General features: G+C 38.1%; 1 protein-coding gene, 1 long non-coding RNA gene and 1 other non-coding gene across 4 annotated transcripts; 2 read left to right on the top strand and 1 right to left on the bottom strand.

The window, feature by feature from the left end:
* The first annotated feature begins 11,125 nt into the window (after positions 1-11,125).
* LOC118489402 lies at positions 11,126-11,232 on the top strand. The gene has a single exon (XR_004887421.1). It is a non-coding gene; the product is annotated as a small nucleolar RNA R71 (small nucleolar RNA).
* Positions 11,233-15,820: 4,588 nt separating this feature from the next.
* Positions 15,821-19,133, top strand: LOC110926286 (40S ribosomal protein S9-2). Of its 2 annotated transcripts, none has more exons than XM_022170036.2 (4): positions 15,821-15,954; positions 17,584-17,667; positions 17,884-18,265; positions 18,749-19,133. In XM_022170036.2, the coding sequence occupies exons 2-4, from the start codon at positions 17,640-17,642 to the stop codon at positions 18,930-18,932; spliced, it is 594 nt and encodes a 197-aa protein (XP_022025728.1). In that variant the 5' UTR covers positions 15,821-15,954; positions 17,584-17,639; the 3' UTR covers positions 18,933-19,133. The 2 variants fall into 2 exon arrangements, with proteins under 2 accessions (XP_022025728.1, XP_022025729.1); XM_022170037.2 differs by having other exon boundaries at positions 15,912-16,006.
* Positions 19,134-21,567: 2,434 nt separating this feature from the next.
* LOC118488986 lies at positions 21,568-22,697 on the bottom strand. Its single transcript, XR_004885562.1, has 3 exons — positions 22,498-22,697; positions 21,993-22,137; positions 21,568-21,754 (listed from the first exon to the last, which is right to left on the bottom strand). It is a non-coding gene; the product is annotated as an uncharacterized LOC118488986 (long non-coding RNA).
* Positions 22,698-23,878: the final 1,181 nt, after the last annotated feature.

The raw sequence follows: 23,878 nt of genomic DNA on the forward strand, positions 1-23,878 counted from the left end.
ATTGGCCTTGCCTGGATGATACTTGATGGCGCATTCGTAGTCGTTCAGAAGTTCAACCCATCTTCGTTGACGCACATTCAAATCCTTTTGCCTAAGAATATGCTCGAGACTCCTGTGATCGGTGTAAATCGTGCACCTGGTACCGTACAGGTAGTGTCGCCATATCTTAAGCGCGAAAACAACAGCTCCCAGCTCTAAATCGTGCGTCGTGTAGTTCCGTTCATGAACCTTGAGTTGCCGAGAAGCGTAGGCTATCACTTTATCCCGCTGCATCAATACGCAACCCAGACCCTGTATTGATGCGTCACAATAAACCACGAAGTCATCCGTGCCCTCTGGCAATGAAAGAATAGGTGCGCTGCAAAGCCTATCCTTTAAGTACTGAAAAGCGGTCTCTTGAGTATTACCCCATCTGTAAACGACACCTTTCTGTGTTAACATAGTAAGTGGTTGCGCGATCTTGGAGAAGTCTTTAATAAATCGCCTGTAGTAACCCGCCAAACCCAAGAATTGGCGTATTTCAGTCGGTGTACGCGGTGCTGGCCAGTTTCTGATCGAATCAACCTTGGATGGATCGACATGAATCCCATCCTTGTTCACCACATGGCCTAAGAAGTGGACTTCACGAAGCCAGAAGTCGCATTTTGAAAACTTTGCGTACAGTTGCTCTTTTCGAAGAAGTTCCAAGATAAGACGTAAGTGCTGCTCGTGCTCCTCCTGACTCTTGGAGTAAATCAAAATGTCGTCGATGAAAACAATGACGAACTTGTCGAGATAGGGTTTGCACACCCTGTTCATAAGATCCATGAAGACTGCTGGCGCGTTCGTAAGCCCGAATGGCATGACAAGAAACTCGTAATGACCGTAGCGAGTTCTGAAAGCGGTTTTGGAGACGTCCTCATCCCGGACTCTCAGCTGATGATACCCTGACCTTAAATCAATCTTGGAATAGTAACACGACCCTTGCAACTGGTCGAATAGGTCGTCTATGCGCGGAAGAGGATAACGGTTTTTCACCGTCACCTTATTGAGTTCGCGGTAGTCGATGCACATCCTGAACGTACCGTCTTTCTTCTTCACAAATAACACTGGAGCTCCCCAAGGCGAAGAGCTTGGACGAATAAAGCCCTTTTCCAAGAGCTCTTGTAGCTGCTTCGACAGTTCTTCCAGTTCGGTTGGAGCTAAACGATACGGTGCGCGGGCTATTGGTGCTGCTCCAGAAGCTAACTCAATCTGAAACTCGACTTGACGATGAGGAGGTAAACCAGGTAAATCTTCAGGAAACACTTGAGGAAAATCACGCACAACTGGTATATCCTCCAGCTTCTTTTCCTTTGCTGATGCGTCAGTGACAAGTGCCAGAATGGCGGTATGTCCCTTTCGTAAACATTTCTGCGCCTTTAAGTAAGAGATGATGCCAACCACAGCACCACTCTTGTCACCTTGTACTTCGAGAGGTTCCTGACTGGAGCGAGGAATACGAATAACTTTTTCTTTGCATAAGATCTCCGCATGATGTTGGGATAACCAATCCATACCGATGACGACGTCGAAACTACCCAAAACTATGGGTATGAGATCAATCGAGAAAGTCTGACCCGCTAGAACAATACTACAACCCTTGACTACCTGTGCGGCTTCTACACTTTTACCATTGGCTAGTTCTACGACGTGTTTGGTGTCTAGAGGTGTTGGTGTACGTTTTAATAATTTACTCATTTTCAATGACATATAACTTGTATCAGCACCCGAATCAAATAAAACAGTAACATAAATATCGTCGAGAAGAAACTTACCCATAACCACATTGGGATCATTCACTGCATCTCCTCGACCCAACACAAAAGCACGACCTCGAGCTTCATTGCCGTTGTTGTTGTTACCATTACCCTGATTGTTGTTATTCCCGTTGCCCTGGTTGTTGTTGTTATTGCGATTCTGGTTCAACTGAGGGCAATCGCGTTTGTAGTGACCTTCAGCCCCACACTGGAAACACCCCCGGTTTCCACGCTGTGGCTGCTGCTGCTGATTCTGTGGAGCTGGCGGTGGAAGTTGCTGGTTCTGATTCACTGGTCGCGCGCTTCTACAATCTTTGGCCTCATGGCCCATCTTGTGGCATCTTTGACATTGACTCCTGCGACATCTTCCACTGTGGTGTTTGTTGCACCTGTTGCACCACGGATGATTTCCCTGATAACCACGTTGTCCCTGACTTCCCGATGATTGCTGACTCGGACTCTGGTGATCGTTGGTGCGACGTTGCTGAGTTTGGGACTGAACAGACACCGATCCCCTGCTGGAATCCCCATCCCATTTTCTCTTGTTGTCGCTGGGTGTAGCAGAAGTAGCAGCTGTAGTGACTGTAGCAGTAGCACTGATTCGCTTTGGCAGTTTGTTCTGATCCACTGCCTGATCGGTGATGCGGTGAGCGAGACGCTGTATTTCCTGGATATTGTTGAGGTTAGCCGAGGTAACGTGGCTCTGTATTTCTGGCACCAAACCTTTGAGATACAACTCGATACGCTTGTAAGGAGGGTCCACCATAGTTGGACATAACACAGCCAACTCATTCGATCTCTTGGTGTAAGCTTCGATCTCCGAACCAACCATTTTCAAATTATACAACTCATCCTCCAACTTGTGAATGTCTTCTCTAGTGCAGTATTCCCGCTTGATCAGTTCTTTGAATTCATTCCAGGGTGTGGCGTTAGCAGCTGCCAACCCTAAGATCTGCACTTGTGCGTTCCACCAAGTGAGCGCAATCCCTTCAAGTGTGCCAGTGGCGAACTTCACCCTGCGAGCCTCAGGGCATTCACACATTTCAAAAACCGACTCGAGCTTTTCAAACCAGTGGAGGAGTCCAACTGCCCCCTCCGTGCCACTGAACGAGCTAGGGCGACAGTCCATGAAATTCTTGAATGTGCACCCAGGTTGTTGCTGAGCGGGTTGACCTATTGTGTACGAATAGGGCAAAGTTAAGTACGAGAATTAATGTAGGATCTAAAGATCCTAGTGTCTATACTGCAGGGTGTACTACCTGCTTGGGCGGCTGCAACTGCCGCAGCAACGAGAGCCTCTAGCTGGGCTTGAGTCATGGTAATTCGTGCGGCCATTGATCTTCACATCAAAGGCAACATAAGTGAGAAAGGTTCGCGAATAGTGCGATGACAGAAGAGTGTAAGCACATAAGTATTCTCATGCAATGACAAGTTGTGAGCAAAGTAATGTAAGCATACTACGAGCAAAGTTCTAAGCAAATTCTAGCATGTAGGCAATAAACATAAACCTTATTACCTAGGAAGTTGAGTCTTGCACGTGGAGCGAAGCGTCGTTGTGGATCGTTGAGAGCACTGTTCTGGTTATAGTCTGGTTTTAATAAAAACGTTTTTTTCCATATTAAAACCAAGTTCTCTATAACCAATGGCTCTGATACCAATCTGTCACACCCCCAAAATCCACCTGCGGAGTATCACCGCTTGGGAGCGTGACTGACCAGGATCAAGCCACCAATCATATTGAACATGCATTTAATATTAAGTAAAATAACTAAAAACCATCCATTCAATACAAAAGGTGATCAAACAAATCATCGTTTCAAAATGTAGCGGAAGCATAGTAAATAAACCAGTAGTAGTTAACAGTTTTAAGTATCATAATAGTTCAAGAGAAAAGCCACGATCCTTGTCCACAACGACCCGCTTCTCCAGTGCAAGCTCCAAGTACCTAACGATCTGCAAGGCATGTAACAGAATGATCAACAAACTAGTTGAGCGAGTTCACAGTTAATAGTTTAGTTTGGGTAATAATGCGTTCGTTCAGTTAAGTCTCATATCTTATCAGTTCCATCGTGGCCTCCCAGGCATATGTGCGAAGATTAGGTTCATTAGTTCGCGACCGTAGTCTTTACCGACCAGGGTGTGTGCGAAGGCAATTTATCAGTTCGTTCGCGACCATAGTCTTTACCGACCAGGGTGTGTGCGAAGGCAGTTGAGTAGTTCGTTCGCGACCATAGTCTTTACCAACCAGGGTGTGTGCGAAGGCAGTTCGACAAGTATCATTTAAGCATGCACAACAATCATCCAACCCATTCCCACCCTGGGAACCCATGCCTTGGCTGTGTGAACTCACCTTGATTTGCTCGGTATGCTAGGTTATGCACTCACAAGTAATTAATCACGTCCTATTGTATGCACGTATAACAAATCAGTTCATGTTCGCAATGATACGCGTGCAATTTAATGTTCACATAACAGTCAGTTTGCATATCGGCACAACACGTATTGTTTCACATCAAACCATCAGCTAGTGTACACGAATACCAATGTTAACATTCATCACTAATCATGGCATGCCAAATAAATCAAACATACATTCCAACATTAAAATATGTTCATAATTATATATCTTTCGATCCACCCTTATCTTTCGGTACATTAGTGATCTTTCGATACACAGTTATCACAGTTATCCTTCGGACCGAAAGTTATGTTTCGAACCAATGCCATCTTTCGACCAACTGTCATCTTTCGGTCAACTTAATTATGTTTCGGTCAATGCTATCCTTCGGTCAATGCTCCTATGGTTCGGTCAAAGCTATCCTTCGGTCAACACTACTATGGTTCGACTAACAAGCATCTTTCGACCACAACTATGTTTCGAGTAGCAATATCTTTCGACAATTAACAGTTACGTTTGATCACAATCAGTTACGGATATCATGCAGTCAATTACAGAAACAGAAACCCTAATCATCTACAGCCGTCATCATCATTAACAAGCACATTTCATATATTCAATCTCAAGAACCCTAACCGAAATCATGAACAATAACCATATTCATTCGGATTACTATCAAGACATAACAACCTCATGTAAACTGATTTCATAATAACCCGATTTCACTAATATATCAACAAGTTATCAATCCGGAGCATACATCGTCACAGTAACATAACAAGCACCATTGAATCGATTTAAACTTATTATCATGCCATACAACTACAAGATCATCTTTATACGATTCCTATCATTCAACATACAATCAATTCGAGTCGTTCTTAATCAAAGCATGTAATAATAATAACATCATGTCATCAACGATGATAGTGAAACACTAACCGGATTAGGGGATTGAAACTAGTGGGGTTTCGGGTGCACAAGAACTTTCAGCCGACTCCAAGACTTCGAGAGAGAGGGAAAGGTATTAGGGTTTTTTTAGAAACTAACTGCCGGTTACATGCATCACGTATTTAAACGTATTACAGAAATGGGCCTAGCCCATTAGAAAGGCTGGGCCGAAAGATGTCGAAGGATGGAGTCTTTGGTCGAAGGATATGTTTCGAGATCCTTCGAACCGGAAGCTGATCCTTCGAGTCGAAGGATATGTTTCGAGATCCTTCGGACTGTGTGCCATGCTTCGTGATCTAGACTAAGTGTTTTTAATAATAAATCTAATATTATATTCTACCACAGCAAGTAATCACATATGACAAAACGACAATACGTTTCATTAAAATACATCGCGTACAATTTCAAGTCCACAATCCAAACAACTAAACAGTCAAAGTCAACGCGCATTTAATGCGAAAGTGAAAGTCAGAAACTCGAGTTGTCACAAGATACGTGGGGTATATGTGCATTATTTTACATAACATGATTTTAAAAGACGACGGAAAAGCGATAGCACAGCTACACATTCGGGATCCTCCAGTCGGGCCCACTCTCGATGACAGTGTGTTAAACGAGCTTATGGACGAAGATACGCATTAGAGACTAAAACATGATCTCGGTGAGCATCTCGGAACAATAGATTTACCCCACCTATTGGTGGAATCCGACGAAGAGTAGTAATTTTAGTTGGTTTAATTTAGTTTATTTTTAATTTAATGTAATGTTTTTTTTAAGTTATTGTACTTTTATTTTGCTAAAAATATGTTTCATTTGTTAACTAAGTAGTTTATAAAAAAAGGAAAAAAAAATTCGTTTACCCCATCTCATGAGTACTGACCACCCTTTATGTTTTTTGGGCAAGAGAGAAGTTAAAAAGGGGAATTGACATAACAATAGATGATTGGGTAAGTGAAAATTTACCCCATCTTATGAGGGGTGTACCCCTTTCACTCTTAGGTTAGGCGGTGTGGGGGTCGGCTTGGGTGTACCCCTTTCACTTTTGAAGTTTAACGGAGACGGGGTGACGACGTGTCAAACAACGGAAACACTCCAAGTCCAGCTCAGTCGATCGGGTGGGAATCACCCCATTCGATCAGACTAACTGTTCTTGAGGGAGTTTCATATTCAACCCGTTAATCGGTCATGTCTCCGGTGGAAATCTGTTTTTAAATCGGTTCTCAACTAGAGAATGAGCAGAGAGCCTGAATGAGTCTAGATTCCATTGATTTTGAGTAAAAAGTAAAGAAAAGTTGGAGAAAAGCTGAAATCAGTTGAAATAAGTGGAAATCTTGTTGAGATTTGTGTTTAAATGTATGGAAATCCGGAGTGAGAATAGTTTGCATAAACAACTGAGTGAGAACCATCTTCAAGTAGTCCAAATTAGACGATTTCAAGAAGAAAACCAGTGATTTTGATGGAGAAGATGATGTAGAAGTGTGTAGTGATGAAGATTGTACAAGATTTAGGGAGAAACACTTACGAATAGGCCTTGAATCGAGAGAAATAGTGCTGAGAATGACTTGGGAGCGAGCTGGTCGAATGGAGCTGTCACATCAGTGAACAGTAGTGTACGGCGGGTATTTATAGGGTGAGCGAGAATGTTAAGGTGGTGGAGATGCGAAGTGACGAATGGGCGTCCGGTCGGATGGCCATCCGGACGGATGTCCATTCGGTCGGATGTCCATTCGAACAGCCGCGCGGTGCGAGTTAGTTTTTCCAACTTTCGTTTCGTGCGTAAGCATTGTGTTGCGTTTAAGCGACTTGCGAGTAAGCGTTGCATTGAGATAACCACATAACATTAAACAAGTAATCACACAAATAACACACATAATAACTAAGATTCATAAAAGTAAATCTGCGTTTCGAGTTTACGTTGAGATTGCGTTATGATAGCGTTTAGTATAAACATGCGATCTGATATGCGATATAATGCGTTTAAGTAGTAAGCGTAACTGCGTTTTGAATAAGTGTTGTGAATGCGTTGTAAAACATAGTTTAAAATATCGTTTAAACCCTTTTGCGATAATCGGAATCTCGAGAGTACAAGTCAATTAAGCAAGAAAAGACAGATACAAGTAAGAACCTGGAAAGTCGGGTTGTTACAAAGATGGTGGGTGATGTGCGTGTAGCGTAATATATTTTTGGTATATATTTTTGGTATATAGTCCAAGGACACAAGAGCTTTTAGTACCGATTTATCCTCAACGTCTAATCAAATCAAAAATGTTAGAAAAGATTTTTAAACTAAGAAAATAAGACTAACTAAATGCTGAAAAATAAAATAAAAAAAAACAGATAGACAAGATGAATCACTTGGATCCGACTCGTGTATTAGTATAACCTTTGATTATTTTCGCACTTTTGCACTTGTTTAGGAGATTATCTTAGTTATTGTAGTAGGCCCCTCTTTCGAAGGCGACGTTACCCTCAACCCAGTAGTTTGAGTCAGCAAGGATACAATCCTAAAGGGTTGGATTATGCCTCATTTGATGTAATTTATATGTTGCATTTTACACACATCAAATATTCCCACACTTGAATTTTTGCTTGTACTCAAGCAAAACTCTTTAATATGTGGCTTACATTCCCAAATGGAATGGGTAGAAGAGAAGGTTTTGGCTTGTCATAGAGTGTCGGGAATCCAAGATCTTTATTGGGTTTTATTTTTATTTATTTACAATCCTATTCGTCATGATTTATTAAAAACTTTTCATAAGGTAAATTATTTATTAAGGCATAACATACCTTTTTAAAATTTTATTTATATACAAGTTCATATACCTCACGGGAGAAATCATTCACATCGGCCGAAAGGGTATTTTTTAGTGAATCACTCGAGAGCGGCATGGAACTTATTCCTACCATAAGCTTGCCAAGCAATCAATCCTCCTCCTTTTGAACTTTATACCTTTGTAAATATCAAGAGGACTTTTTGGGGTGAAGGGTTAAGCTCGGGCTAAAGGTGGGTAGTTGGGTTAGTGGTTAGTAGAAAAGGGCGAAAGTCGTAAAAAGCGTCGGTTTTCGTAAAACAATTTGTTTTTGTGACGTTTTATTTTTAATGAAGTATTTTTTTCAAACAAGCTTTTGTTTGAGGAGCTTTGTTTGTTTATTTCTAACTTCATTGTATATATATATATATATATATATATATATATATATTAGTCACACGAAAACCGAGCTTGTTACTAAAATAAAGGGTAAAAAAAATTAAAAGGGTTTTTGGTGGGTAAAAAGGGTTTTTGGGGGTTAAGAAACGAAAAGGTTTAGGCTCAAAGGGGCTAATCTAGGGGGAGTTTTTGGGTAGGTGAAAAGAAAAATAAAAATAATGGTGTTGAAAGAAAAAGGGTTAGTCCTAATGCCTCCATCATTTACTTACTTGGGTTTAAGTTGGTAAGGACTGGGAATGAATTGTCGTGGCAAGTTCTAGAGTCGTAAGAACCAAGCGGCTATTCACACAAGAAACGAAAAATGAGCATTTAGCGTAAAGATATATATTTGTATGCTCAATAAAGGCTCAAAACTCACTTTTGTGGGAATGGGTTTTTATGTGATCAAGTATATATAATCGAATTTTAACTAAGTTTGTCATGCCGTTTCATAATTTTCTTATGTTGGTTCTTTTTATCACGACGCTATTGGTTGTAAACTCGTAAAAATATAACCTTGTTAATCTTAGAATTTCCAACTTAAACTTTAGACAAGTAAAAAAAATGAAAATGTTTTGAAAAAATTTGGGGTGATTAGCGGTTCCAATAGAGTTTTGTGTAAGGCTTATTATTAGGACTTGCAAAATTCAAGGTTTTAGCATCTCCCCCACACTTAAATGACACATTGCCCTCAATGTGGCCAAAAATAAATTTTTAGGTTGAGTGAATGTGTAACATGGTGTTAAAAGCAAAAATTTATGTTACTGGCAGTCTGAACACGGCCCCGTGGTGACCGGGCACGGCCCCGTGTTCAGGTGCCAGTAACAATAATTAAAGAAAAGAAACAGAAGCCTGGACACGGGGGCGTGTTAGGTGAACACGGCCCGTGTCCAGTTACCTGAACTGGGCATTTGTCTGCAGGGTGTTCAGTATGGGGCCGTGTTGGTTGGGCACGGCCCGTGCTGAACTTACTGTAATGGAGAAATTGTTGTCGGGTGGCCTTGTTTTTGTGCATGGGGCCATGTTTCTCGTTCCCCTTGTCATCCTTGACCACCATGAGTGTGTTTTATTTCTGCAAGTTAAAACTAAAAGATTAAACTAAACTAAGGATAGTTCTGCGGAATGCCTCCGTGGTGCGCCACGTTTATAAGGGTCCTTGGCTAGACCCAAGGTGAGGTTATATATTTTCTGAGTGGGATGTTTTGCATCCCATGTTGCACCGTCGTAGAGCAGCATCCAAACTCGAATCAATAACCTTCATGTAATTGACCGGGTCATCGTCCTCTTTCTTCTTCCCAACCCCGAATTTTACTTCATTATCCCCATATTATAAAGTGAGCGTTCCGTCATTCATGTCCACCACTGCTTGTGTGGTGGCGAGAAAGGGTCTCCCTAGTATGAGGGGGACTTTGGTATCTTCTTCCATATCAAGTATGACAAAGTCGGCCGGGTAAACGAAATTGTCCACCTTGACTAGAACATTTTCAATGACACCTTGTGGGAATTTGACGAATCGATCAGCAAGTTGTATACTCATTTTTGTAGGACTCGTTTTTCCTAGGCCGAGTCTTTTGAACATTGATTCGGGCATGAGGTTAATGCTAGCCCCAAGGTCGGCTAGTGCATTACGAACGGGGGAGTCCCCGATCGAGCAAGGAATTGTGAAGCTTCCGGGATCAATTTTCTTTTGGAGGAGTTTGTTGAGTACGAGAGCGGAGCATTCTTCGCCTAAGTTAACTAATTGCAATGTTTCAATTTTCCTTTTATGAGTGAGGAAGTCCCTCATAAACTTAGAGTATTTAGGCATTTGAGTTAGGACATCAATAAAAGGAATGTTGACATGCAATTGTTTTAGTAGACTTTCAAATTTTGCGAATTGCTCGTTGGTCTTTTGACGGATTAACCTACCGGGGTACGGAACCGGAGGAGCCTTGGTGGGCTCTGATGGTGGCGGAGTAACCTCCTCTTGATGGGACAGCGATGTGGTCTCCTTAGTAGGCGATGGCCCTTCCGTGGTACCCACGGTACGGTTCCGTATGGTGATGAGATGTACTTGTGCCTTTGGGTTTGTTTCGGTATTACTTGGTAACGCGCCTTGCGGTCTCTCGGAGAAATTTTGGGCTAGTTGACTTATTTGTTTTTCGATGTTTTGTATACTAGCTTGTTGATTTCTAAAATTTGATTCTAATTGTAGAAATCTATCCGAGTTTTTCTTTTCGGTGTCGGAGATAAGGCGAGATATAGTATCTTCAAGCCTTTCTCGTCCACCTTGTTGTTGAGGGAAATTTTGTGACTCATTTCTTTGTTGTTGAAAGTTGGTTTTTTGATTTTGTTGGTTACTACCATTGCCGGGTTCTCTCCAACCAAGGTTAGGGTGGTTTCGCCATCCTTGGTTGTAGGTGCCCGTTGGAGGACCCGACGGCCTAGGTCTATTATCAATGTAGTTTACCGATTCTGTTTGATCATACGTTTCTTTCATACAACTCCAATTTTCATGTGGCCCACCACACCCCTCACAAGCCATAACCGAGACTGTTTTTGTCATTTCTAACTTTTTAATTTTAAAAGAAAGGGCCTCGATTTGGTCTTGTAAAGAGGTGCTTTCATCAACCTTATGGGCGCCCGGGGCAATAGATTTATTGCCTCGGGGAGTCTGCCACTGGAAATTGGTTTGAGCAATTTTCTCAATTTAATTATATATTTCATGCGGGCGTCGATTACCTAAAAGTCCCCCGGAGCTAGAGTCAAGTGTTTGTCTTGTGTGTGGCAACAACCCATTATAGAAAGTGGATACTTGTTGCCATGTCGCAAGACCGTGATGAGGACACTTTCGCAATAGCTCCTTGAACCTTTCCCAAGTTTCATATAAGGATTCCCCGTCCTCTTGTGAATAAGTATTAATTTCAGTCATTAATTTAGCCGTTTTAGCGGGAGGGAAAGACCCTTACCAAACCGCTGAACAAGGGCAAGACCCTTACCAAACCGTTCCCTTAACCCCCGACCAGGTAGCCAACATACCTCCATATAGACCGTGGAGATATGAATGGTGAAAATCTTTTATTTTATATAGACAGTAAAATAATGCCAAGACACCACGGACAAACGATAAGGAAAAGTGACCTTCAACATAAGAAACTAGTTATTAAAGTCATTAATACAAAACCAAATAAAAAGTGCAAAAGATTAAAAATAAAAAGTATTATACTAAACACTTGTCTTTACCAAGTGATGTAAGAGACTTAGGCAAACATGGCCTTGATTGTCAAGAACTCTTACGATCAATCTTGGATCACAAGACGACTGGCACACTCTATGATGGACAATGGATGATGGTGGTGGATGATGGTGTTGTGATGGTGGTGGATGGTGGATGAAGTGTGAGAGAGGTGGTGTGCCAAGGGATGAGTTGCAATGAAGCCAAACACTCCTATTTATAGGCTGAACAGAGGCCTGGGCACGGCCCCGTGCCTGTCTGACACTATCTCTCCTCATTAATTGTAATTCGCAATTACAATTAATGCGCCTGCAGTACTTTGGGCACGCCCCCGTGTTCACTGGGCACGGCCCCGTGGTGAGCAATAGAAGCTTCTACAGGTTTGTCTTTTCTGCTGCTTCTTGGGCACGGCCCCGTGCTCGCTGAGCACGGGGCGTGTTCAGTCTTCTGCCTTCTCTGTTTTGCTTGGGAGAATGCTGTTGAGGGGTCGGGCAATCCACTTTTGTTCCTTTCCTTGTATTTATGTTAGATTTAGCTGTCTTTTTGCTTCTTTTGTTAATTTGAGCTCATTTAATCCTGAAAATACAAAAGGAAATAAAAACACACTTTTTCCAACATTAGTATTTAAAAAGGGTTAGTTTTATGCCTCATTTGATGTAATTTATATGTTGCATTTTACACACATCAGTGGGGTAGGATCATCCTCCATTTCCAGTGTTTCTACCTTGGAGGGGCATCCTCCAAGGACTATGATGTGGCGCCTACGCAACAGATCATCCTCCAAGGAAGGGTTATCGCCATACCGCATAGCCTTAGGGACCATTTATCAAACTTATAAACTATATTAAAGTACTTAATTTTTTCTATTAATTTTAAATATAAAGAAAACATGAGTATCACTCTTAGGGACCATTTATCCATCTTAGGGACCATATATCCATCGATAAAAAAATGAATATATCTTACACTATTCTTTAAAAAGCAAATTTCGCGTACACACGACACAGCTTTAAACGTAAAACTGATATATTAAGTTTTCAAATCGTAAATAAAAACTTTATTCAAAGTTGAACTGGCCATTCTCATTTGTTTTATAACTTTTAATATATAATGTTTTATAAAGTTCTGAATATAGTGTTTGGTTCAAAAATTAGAGATTCACATCCTGTTAAAATCGATTGTTCGATTTGGTTAAAGATCAACTTCAAATATTCAAAACAGAAATCCGAATATGTTATTTAAATTTCGCTTTGTTCGACTTTCCTGGTTTCCGAGTTATAATATCTTACCTCCATGTATTTACCGTTGCAACGTGGCGTCATGATATAAATTTTATTCAAAATCGTAGAACTACAAATTTGACAATGATTGATACTAGCGTCGGTGTTATTTGAAGCGGTATACCGGTTTTTATTTAAATGGTTCTCAATCGATGTCTTTTTGGACATTTAGGGAGTGAATGTGGCGAGTGTCAATACCATATAGAACCGAATCAATACCGACAAAATTCTCGCACGGGTAGTGTGGGGTAACCCCACTAGTTAATTATAAAGGGTTACTTTACCTAGTTTAAAAAAATAATGTAAAAGATGTTAGTTTTTATGTTTTTATTTACGATTTGAAAACTTAAAATATCAGTTTTACGTGTAAAGACGTGTCGTGTGTACGCGAAATTTGTTTTTTAAAGAATAGTGTAAGATATATTATGTCAAGGATTAGGATTAAATACAAAGGCTCTTAATTGTAAGAAAGGTACAAAGGCTCCTAAAAAAACCCACCACTAAAAAAAAAAAAAAAAACTTAAACATTCACCACCACCCAAAAACCTAAACCCCTACCCCCTCCCCCATCACCCACCCAAAAAAAAAATTTTTTTTGCCGAGGGGGTGGGAGGTGGGGGTTTAGGTTTTTAGGTGGTGGTGGGGTGGGGTGGGTGTTTAGTTTTTTTTTTTTTTTTTTTTGGTGGGGGTTAGGTTTTTGGGGGGTAGTGAGGTTAGGTTTTTTTAGGTTTTTGGGGGGGTGGGGGTGGGGGTGGGGGTGGGGGGGGTGGGGTTTAAGTTTTTGGGTGTGTGTGTGTGTGTGTGTGGGGGGGGGGGTTAGGTTTTTGGGTGGTGGTGGGGTGGGGTAGGGTAGGGGTGAGTGTTTAAATTTTAGGTGGTGATGTAGTGGGTTTAATTTTAAGTTATTGGACACTTGTCACTTTATAAATCCTTCTTACACTTCTTACAATTAGGAGCCTTTGTAGAATAACTTGACTCGTCAAACATGAGACCATAATCATTCTATTTATTCCTTTTTCTTCGTGTTTGTTTGTTAAGGAGATAAACGTGTTCACATACGTTTAAGAACACTTACCGAACGAGATTTTATGTTCTTGTTCGTTCATTAAAGAAATGAACGTGTTCACGAACACAAAAAAAAAAAAAAAAATCGACAAAAGCAACATAGTCTAGAGGTGTATGGCGAAGGAAGCGACACTGGAACTTAAAGCCATAATAGTAGAAGGGGAGGTTGATAGTGCTCGTCAATGTGAATATTGATGAAGGAAAGGGGAACGGTATATAAGCATGATGGGAATATGGCTTTCTATTTTATTTTTAGGATAATAAAATAAATTAAAGTTATAGAATATAAAAAACTTTAGATAAATTAAATAAAATTACAAAAATCTCATGAACAATACAAACAAAAGAACATGAACAAATGTTCAAGAACACGTTACCAAACATTCATGAACATAATTGAACGAATGAGACATCTGTTCATGTTCGTTCATTTAACTAATCAAACAAAATTTCTTGTTCATGTTCGTTCAACTAACGTACTGGATTTCTTCTTCATGTTCCTTCATTTATTAAAATTTATTAAACGAACGAACATAACGAACTTTCCACCGAATAGTTAATGAACTGTTCGCTGAACATGTGATTCGTTTACCGCTTAAGTAAAATATTAGTTCAGTACTTTCTGTGACAATTTTTTATTTAATGATACCATTTCATTTTGTTTCTCTGAATTCTAGTTGATTTTTGTCTGGTTTTGCCTATTTGGCTGGTAGAAGATGGGAAAAAAGACCAAGAATAACCATTTTTGGTCAGATATGGTGGGTGTGAGTTGTTTTTCTTTAATCCAGCTTTCTTTGTCTTGGTCTTTTCTTTATTTAGTTTGAAAACGACACAATAAATACAATAAATTTTAGTTACGTCTCTTTAATGGAAATAATATATATACACACACATAGATGTGTTACATACAAAATGAATTTAATAAAGAATTGTTAAAGTTGATAATGCATTTATACATAAAAAAAATTTACAGATGTAGTAAGAGTTACAAATTAGTGGGATAAGCGATTATATAGCTGTTGATGTAACAAACACGGGACCAAGGATGGTAGCTAAGCTGGTTAGGCAAAAGGGCTGAAAGGTTCAGTTTTGCCTAACGCAGGTCGCGGGGTCCCTCCACGTTTGCAAAACGTGGAAGGAGGTTCACTAGTATGTACTTGTTATTTGCTTTGAGGTTCTTTCTCCGAGGCCAGCTCGAATCCAGAAAAGAAAGCAAATAGAATGAATGTGCTGAAGAGTTGTTTGGAAGTGACAAAGAACTCTTTGAATGACAAGAGATTAAGGAATCTCTGCCTTTTCGGAATGTCTTAGAAGTGAACATGAGCTGTCTTCTTATAGGGGAAGACATCTCCTGAAATGGCATAAACAAGACTAGCGAAACCTGTTTGCAATGGAGGGTTTCCCCTTTTGGGGTTGAAGGCTTTGGACCCCTGGTTAATAGAGTGTGCCTGTGCAGACCTGCTCTGAGTTTGTGAGTTGGTGAGCATGAGTTAATAGATGTGTGTAAAGCAATACATGATACATACACTTTACTTGGATCACAACTAGAAGTGTACAAAAAAACTGTTTTGGGCTCGCCAAACAGGTTCCCGATCCAAAATCGATCCACCAAAAAAATTGATTTGGGCCCGACCCAACCCGTAGGTTTGGCACCTATTCGTAGACTCGTTCTTTGAAACTGGTTTATGGCCCAAACCGATTTGTAACTCGCTTTCAATCGATTTGATTTCATAGGTTTAAACATTTTCCCTCCTAAATCAGTTTATAACCCAAACCGATTTGTCCAAACCAGTTTGACTCCATATGTGAAAAACCAATTCGGTTTAGGAACCGGACTGGTTTATAAAAACCCGGTTTTGTACACATTCAAAAAACCCGGTTTATAAATTCACAACTAACCCGAACTAAAAGAACCCCAAAATACATTAAAACATTGAAATAAAAAAGCAGTCCAGGTAAAGGTTGACCCAATGGGCCTGAAAAAAACTCGGCCCATTTAACAAACCCTAGCTGTATTTCTTCGCCTCACCTCACCTCACTCTTGTTGCAGGTTGATTTCTCACGGCGTCTCCGTTTTCAGGTTCGAAACTTCTTCGTTCTCTCTCTCTTTCTCTCAACAAATCTGTAATTCTGTATGTATCTTCTATATATCCTGTACTCAACATGATTTAGGTTTTTAATCTCACATCTTTTGCCTCATTCGAATCGTTGATTGTTACGTTTTTTCATTATTTTCGTTGAAATTAAGCATTTGATCGGTGTATCTTGTCGTATTTTAGATAATAAATGATGTATTCTGTAACTTGTTATTTTTAACCTCATTTAGCTTCTTTGATTGTTATTTTTGCCGTTGATTCTCATGATTTGTGCTTCTTGCTTCGTGTTTATTTGTGTGTTAGTTGTTATAATATATTTTGGTCTTTTTCGATTATTATGATGTTTGTATTGTGTTTAATTAGGTAGCAGAAGTATATCTGTTACATTTTAGAAAATTAAATGATATGTTATGTGATTGGTGTGTTAATATTAACGTCCTTTAGCTCTTTCGGTTGTTATAGCTGGCTATTTTTATTACGCTTGCTTTTTGTACCGTGTTTATCCATTAGGTTTGTTGAACTCTAGCTTAAAACTGCTGTATCTATCACTTTTTACAAAATTAATGTTGTGTTCATAGTTGTTAATTGAAAATAGCGACAAATAGCGGTAACGTACCTATATGCTACATAGCGAATAGCCGAATAGCGAGAAATAGGGCGCTACTTTAAAAGTAGCGATACACTAGAAAATCTTTAAGGTTTTTTAATATGTATATTATATCAAAATACTTTGGTATATATGCAATTTTACATTATATTTAACAAAAAAAACTAAAATCCAGCTATTTATAGCTATATTTAATCGCTATTTAAATTAAAAAAATTAAAATAAAAAACTTTAATCTCGCTATTTATGGCTACATACCTTAATAGCGTTATCTCATTTGTGTTTTCTTATTATTTGTGTTTCTTGCTTTATGTTTAGTTTTTATATTAGTTGAAATTAAGCAGCAAATTAGTACGCTCTTCATTTTCGGAAAACGAGTTGATGTGTTATTCACTTATTTCTGACTTCTTATAAGCTTTAACCGTTATCGTAGTTTCAATTCTTTATATTGTGCTTTTTGTTTCATGTTCGTTAGTTATTCTCATATTATGTTTGCTCTTTAGAATGTTTATACATTACATTTGTTGAATTTAAGCATTAAGTTGTTGTTTTCCTTTCCCTTTAGGAAATAAATGATGCGTTAATATAACCTTTTTTAGCTCTTTCAATTGTTAAACCCGTTGAATCTCATGATTTGTGCTTTCTGTTTCATGTTTACTTTATATTTTAGTTAATGTTTAACAGCAAATTAGTACATCTATCACTTTTTGGAAAACAAATTGATTTGTTTTTTTGTCTTTTCTTAGCTGCTTCGAATGTTATATTTCTGATCCTTAGGGTTTGTGGTTCCTGTTTTATGTTCATTAATTATATTTGTTTAAAGTAAAAAGTATATGGGTATACCTATGACTTTTTAGAAAAATAATGTTGTGTTTGCATTTCAATAAGTTTTTATAGCATGTTAGACTTGTATAATTTTTTGGTTACTTTGATTTTCAGTTTTGTTTTTCTTTTCGAAATTTTAGTGTTTTATTGTATTAAACTAACATATTCATTTTATGATCAGCGAAGGAAGAAAGTGAGAAGAGCAGCAAGCAGTTGCTGCACTGAAATTGGACAGCAATGGTCCATGTGTCATTTTATCGAAACTGTATGATTTACTTTTTAATTTCTTCTATATACTCATGTTTTTATGTAAATATAATGATTATTTGCTTCATTATTATTTGTTAACTTTACCTATAATTTTTTAATCAAATGTGTTTTGGTTGCTAAAATTTTGGAAAAACTGGAATCGCTTTTTTTTCAGTAATATTGACATGTTTTATAAGTTGTTTTTGATATTGATTGCCAAGTTTTATATCAGATGGAAAGACTTTCAAGAAGCCCCGCCGTCCATACGAGAAGGAACGTTTGGACGCTGAGTTAAAACTCGTAGGAGAATACGGTCTCCGGTGCAAACGCGAGCTCTGGAGGGTGCAATACGCTCTTAGTCGAATTAGAAATGCCGCAAGAATGCTTTTGACCCTTGAAGAAAAGGACCCCCGTCGAATTTTCGAGGGTGAAGCACTTATGAGGAGAATGAACCGTTACGGGCTTTTGGATGAGAGCCAAAACAAGCTTGATTATGTGTTGGCACTTACCGTTGAGAACTTTCTAGAACGTCGTTTGCAGACACTCGTGTTCAAGACCGGTATGGCTAAGTCTATTCATCATGCTAGAGTGCTCATCAAGCAGAGGCACATCAGGTACTGTTTTACAATTCATTCACGTTTACTTGCTTTTAGGGGTGCTAAACGGGTCGTGTTTGTGGGTTCACCTGACCCGAACCCAAAAATTTTAGACGATCCGGACACGAAAATTGTGTCATACATATGAACCTGAACACGTCTCGAATATTTGTGAGTTGACCCGAACACGACCTGTTCAACCTGTTTTTTTATGCAAATTAATACATTTACATTTATAAAGTCTCATGTCAATTTTTTTAACATATTGAAAAAAATATAATTTAATATAAATATGTTACGGATCAACCCGCCAACCTGACCAGGTTGAACCAAACCCGACCCGTTTAGCTAAATGGGTTCGTGGGCTCAATCTGAAACTGACCGAAACCCGTTTACACTAAACCCAAACCCGTTCACACATGTACTTGCTTTTATGCTTTTTCGATTCTTTTGTTTTGTTATCGTTTTGGTGACGTTTTCAATGTATTATTGCGGTTACAGGGTTGGAAGGCAAGTGGTGAATGTTCCGTCTTTCATGGTGAGAGTTGACTCACAGAAGCACATTGACTTCTCGCTCACAAGTCCCTTTGGTGGTGGCCGACCCGGCAGAGTTAAGCGAAAGAACCAAAAAGCTGCTGCCAAGAAGGCGGCAGGCGGTGATGCTGACGAGGATGATGAAGAATGAGCTGTTACTTGTATCAAAGGCTTTCTTCATCTCTATTATCTTTGTGGTCGTCGTTTATTTATTCGTCTTTCGAACCTTTTTATCCTTAGGAAGTTTTGGATGTTTTCGCTTTGATGTTAAGGTTTTGATATCGGATTATGTTTTTATATGCTAAAACATGGTGTTTAATGTTTTAAGGTTGGTTAACCTTAACGTTAATTAGCTTCTGGTAGTTAATTATAGTTGGATCTAATACAACTTTGAGAAATAATAGTGCAATCAGACGGGTCAAATAAACATACTTATTGATTTTACAAACTTAAAGGCCCAAATTATCGATATAGTAATAATAATTATAGTAATAATAATTAGTACATGTAAAGGCCCAAAATATCTTTGTATTTAATATTAAGTAATTGTATTATCCTACCTAGCCTAACTCACCACCTTCCTAGTGCGTAACTCATTATTCATTTTCTTATTTCCTTTCTAAATACGCTTTGATTGTGGTGTGTGCATATGATGTATATATGTGTGTGTTTGGGAGGCAAAAGTGAAATTGCACCGACTTTAACAAGTTTTGTCAATTTCGTAAAAATAACGTTAAAAAGTGCCGGACGGTTAATCATACATCATGTGGTGGCGTTGATAGTCAAATGGCATGGAGATACATGCATAAATTGGCATTTGTCCCGGTTGCTAAGTGTCATGTGCCTTATGTTCAAGACTTAATGCAAAGCTACTATCGAGCCGAGGGTATCATTGGAAGCATCCTCTCTATTCCTACGAGATAGAGGTAAGGCTGTCTACATCTTACCCTTCTCAGACTTTATCTCAAATTTGCTATATGTGAAATTCACTTTTTTTTGAACGATGACTTTCTTTATGAGTGACCCAATGTTACACCGCCTAAACGGCGGCCCTAGCCAAGATCTGCCCAGACTACGTTGTCTTAATCGGGTCCGCGCTGGGTTGGTCAGACTTGGTTACAGCGTTCCCCCGGAAACCATACTGCCTCCACACGAGATGTCTCGCTGAAGTAACCGCCGGATGAAAACCGGGGTGCGGCTCATGATCGAAACCCCCTCGGTGGGTTTGTCACCATCATTGCCCAATATCCACCCCAATATGACACAAGTGGGCATTGAACTTGAGTCTCCATTGGAAAATCCAAATCCCCTACCACTAGGCCACAAGTGTAAGTGTGTGTGTGTGGGGGGGGGGGGGGAGAGATTGGATTTGTGAAATTTACTGAGTATGAATTTATGATATAGTAATTTCCTTTCCTGAACCTATTGTATCCATCTTTTCCACCCCTTCCATCAAGGTATAAGTAGAGGTGTACAAAAAATCTGATTTTAGAATCGAAACCGGAAAAAAAAAAACCGAAACCGGTTTTTTTTAACCGCCGGTTTTTATACCGGTTACTATTCTTGACTTCAAAAACCGGTTATTAACCGAACAGGTTATTAAAAAACCGGTTAAAACCGGAAAAAAACCGGTTAAAAACCGGTCCCAACCGATTATACCGGTTATTGTTTTGGACCTCAAAAACCGGTTAGTAACCGGAACCGATTATAAAAAAAACCAGTTTTTATTTTGTGTGAAAAAACTAAAACTGGTTAATAACCGAAACCGATTTTAAAAAAAAAAACCGATTTGTACACCTCTAGGTATAAGTGAAAGAGCATGATAACATAATAGTCAAAAGAGAACATTACATTGGGATGACTTTAGGAAGTTACCATAACCCGGTGTGACATTTGGGTGGTACCACTTCACCCGGGCAGTTGCGAATTCAAAATCGATTTCTACTGGGTTTCATTTGATAACATTTTATTAATTTCTCCAAATCATAAAAAATTCTCACTAAACTTTTCATTTTTTTTTTCAAAACCAAATAGATTTCTGAGAACCCACAAAAAAGAGGGTTGTTCACAAATGAACCTAACCCTATGTGTGTGTATATATATATATATATATATATATATATTTTGGCTAGAATTTGTTCACTTAGTTCACAATATACTAGTGTTCACTCTAGAACCACACCCTATATATATATATATATATATATATATATATATATATATATATATATAGGGTAGGGTTCAAGAGTGAACCAACCCTTATTTGAGAACTAAATGAACCAATATCAACCATTGATATTGAATGGCAAGATTGTAAATACATAAAATTAATTTAAACTAACCTTTTAAAATTAGGGGTAATATGGTACTTTGTTATTTGTCAGTTTTGGAATCTAGTAATAACTATCTCCGTTTTTTTAGCATGGTTCCACCAAAATATCAACTTTTTTTAGTTTGCCCACTACATTATATTTTTTTATTTTCATTTTGCTCAACCGTTTTGTTTTAATTTGTCCACTCCATCGTCTTTTTTTTATTTTTATTTTACCCATTAGATGCATTTCATATTTGAATAATGTGTATGTTTTTATTACATGAAGGATCAACTACTATTATAATAGTTATATTAATATATTAATGTGATAAGTGAATACATATGTATAATACTAAATTTTTATGTCCAACTGAAGGTATGCTTTATATTCTTTTATGCATGTACCATTTCAGAAGTACATATATGTATAGTTATGTACCGCTATGCTTTCATAAAATACGTATATGTATTTACAAGTTATTACTTGGTTTCATGATGTACAAATGTGTAAAATAAAAATGTTAACAACACACATGTGTAAAGTAAGGAATGTGTTAACAATACACATGCGTAAACCTTTCAGGTTCTATGAAAATGTTCTATAGAAGTTTGTGATTTTTTTGCTTCAACTCTACGTTCCTCTCATCACTGCCTTTGATCTACACATATGAAAAGAACGAGACTGTCTGTTAGTGTGAAAACATAACATATGATACAAACGAGACCTATCGTTCAGCATAAATAACTGTACACATGTGTATGACAGTATCTTAAACTCTTAGTATACATATACACTTATGTAACATCTGCACCAATACATATATATTATGGTGACCACCCTTTAAAATCACGTAAATAAAAACATGAATGTTGAAGATTGGAGGAAGTGTGACTTACATTTTTGTTCTTGTGACATGCTCACAGCAGCACTGTGTTTATAGCCTTATATGATAAAACTTTTTATGAACAAGTCATCCAAGAAATGTTTGTAAATATACCTACGAGGAGCGTGTGGGTGAAACAACAATCTGATCGTTCGTATCTGTAGCAAACAATACACAGATATGTAATAATTATACGATGATGATGTGCTTCTGGTTCATACAAACTAAACCAAACAATACACATCTATGTAATAATTTTAGGATGATGATCTGCTTCTGTTTCACCAGAAAATCTGCTTCTGGTTCATACAACTAAACCAAACAATACACAGCTAAGTAATAATTATATGATGATGATCTGCTTCTGTTTCATACTGATTTGTATAAATCTTAGGGTTTATACAAACTAAACCAAACGCTACACAACTATGAAAGTAAATCTTAAAATTTAGTTAAACGAACCACTTGACTATTTCAAAATCTATTAAAATTGAAGCATCATCGGATACTGAATATACCTTGATGTTGATCTCCCGGTGGTTGAACGGTCTGATCGATTAGGCAATTCGATGAAACAATATTCTGTTCACTAGAATGTGTCATGGATTGCTGAATTTACTGTTGATAATCTGCAAAACGAATTGGAAAAATGGTGATTGGTGTTGATAAGAACGAATAGGAAGATATCTTCAAAAGAAATTTGAAATTGCACGTTATGTTGAAGAGTGGGTGGTTTACTAGATAACTGCCATGATAAATTTAAAAAAAGAAAATTATAAATAAACTATATATGTTAAAAGACGATCCTACCCTTATTTTAGATTAAAGAAGATCTATGGCCAGGATTTGTTCGTTTTGTTCATTAATTAAAAAGTGTTCACAAAAGAACCTAAACCTATATATATATATATATATATATATATATATATATATATATATATATATATATATATAATGTAAGTATCTATAGAAAACCCACTTTAATTTAGAAAACCCGGGAAACTCAAAGCTCCCGATGTTTTTTTTTCTTGAAAAAATTTACACATGTTATATACATGTTTTTAAGGGTTTTGGGCAAAAACAATCAAAAAAGCGTCGTGTAGATAATTTTTTAAAAAATAAACAAGTTTTGGTGTAACACATGTTACAAATATGTCAGATGAATGTAACATGTGTTACACCAAAACTTGTTTATTTTTTTTTTAAATATCTACTTGGCGCTTTTTTGATTTTTTTTGCCCAAAACCCTTAAAAACATGTATATAACATGTGTAAATTTTTTCAAGAAAAAAAAACATCGGGAGCTTTGAGTTTCCTGAGTTTTCTAAATTAAAGTGAGTTTTCTATACATCCTTCCCCTATATATATATATATATATAGTGTGGGGTTCATTGGGGAACACCAAAAAAGTGGGGAACCGGGGAACACCCTTGGATTAAGTTAATCAAGGGCTGAGATTATAGATCAAATTTTTTAAGTCTAAAAAACGCGGAGGGGCATTATTGTCATTTTGAAAAGTTTCAATTAGGTCGTTCACATCTCCTCCACCGTCCTTTCCCCTCTGCCTTCCCCACCGCCGCCGCCACCACCTCTCGCCGCCGTCCGTCCTTCACGTTTTCTGTTCAAATACACATGCTGTATGTATTTAAAACCTGATCTGCACCACAGAAATCACGATCTGTATAGCCATAACAATTACACAACGAAGGATTATACTCTTTGTGAATGTCGCCTGTGAATCGGTGAGGTTCATTCTACACTTGATCTTTCTCGTTCTAGTTTTCATATTGATTTCAAGTTACCTTATCTGGATTTTGTAGTTTATAACGAATTCATCATAATTCTGATTGAATTGCCAATTTGTTTTATGTAAAAACTTTTTTTTAACATGTTAAATTT

Source organism: Helianthus annuus, chromosome 17 (assembly GCF_002127325.2).
Source record: "Helianthus annuus cultivar XRQ/B chromosome 17, HanXRQr2.0-SUNRISE, whole genome shotgun sequence".
NCBI lineage: Eukaryota > Viridiplantae > Streptophyta > Magnoliopsida > Asterales > Asteraceae > Helianthus > Helianthus annuus.

What these genes read in the sequence shown, in the direction of transcription:
- LOC110926286 (XM_022170036.2), top strand. Translation starts at nt 17,640, where the DNA reads ATGGTCCATGTGTCATTTTATCGAAACT. An exon ending in TGTGTCATTTTATCGAAACT is followed by an intron (nt 17,668 to 17,883) that starts GTATGATTTACT and finishes GTTTTATATCAG; the next exon opens with ATGGAAAGACTTTCAAGAAG. An exon ending in ATCAAGCAGAGGCACATCAG is followed by an intron (nt 18,266 to 18,748) that starts GTACTGTTTTAC and finishes TTGCGGTTACAG; the next exon opens with GGTTGGAAGGCAAGTGGTGA.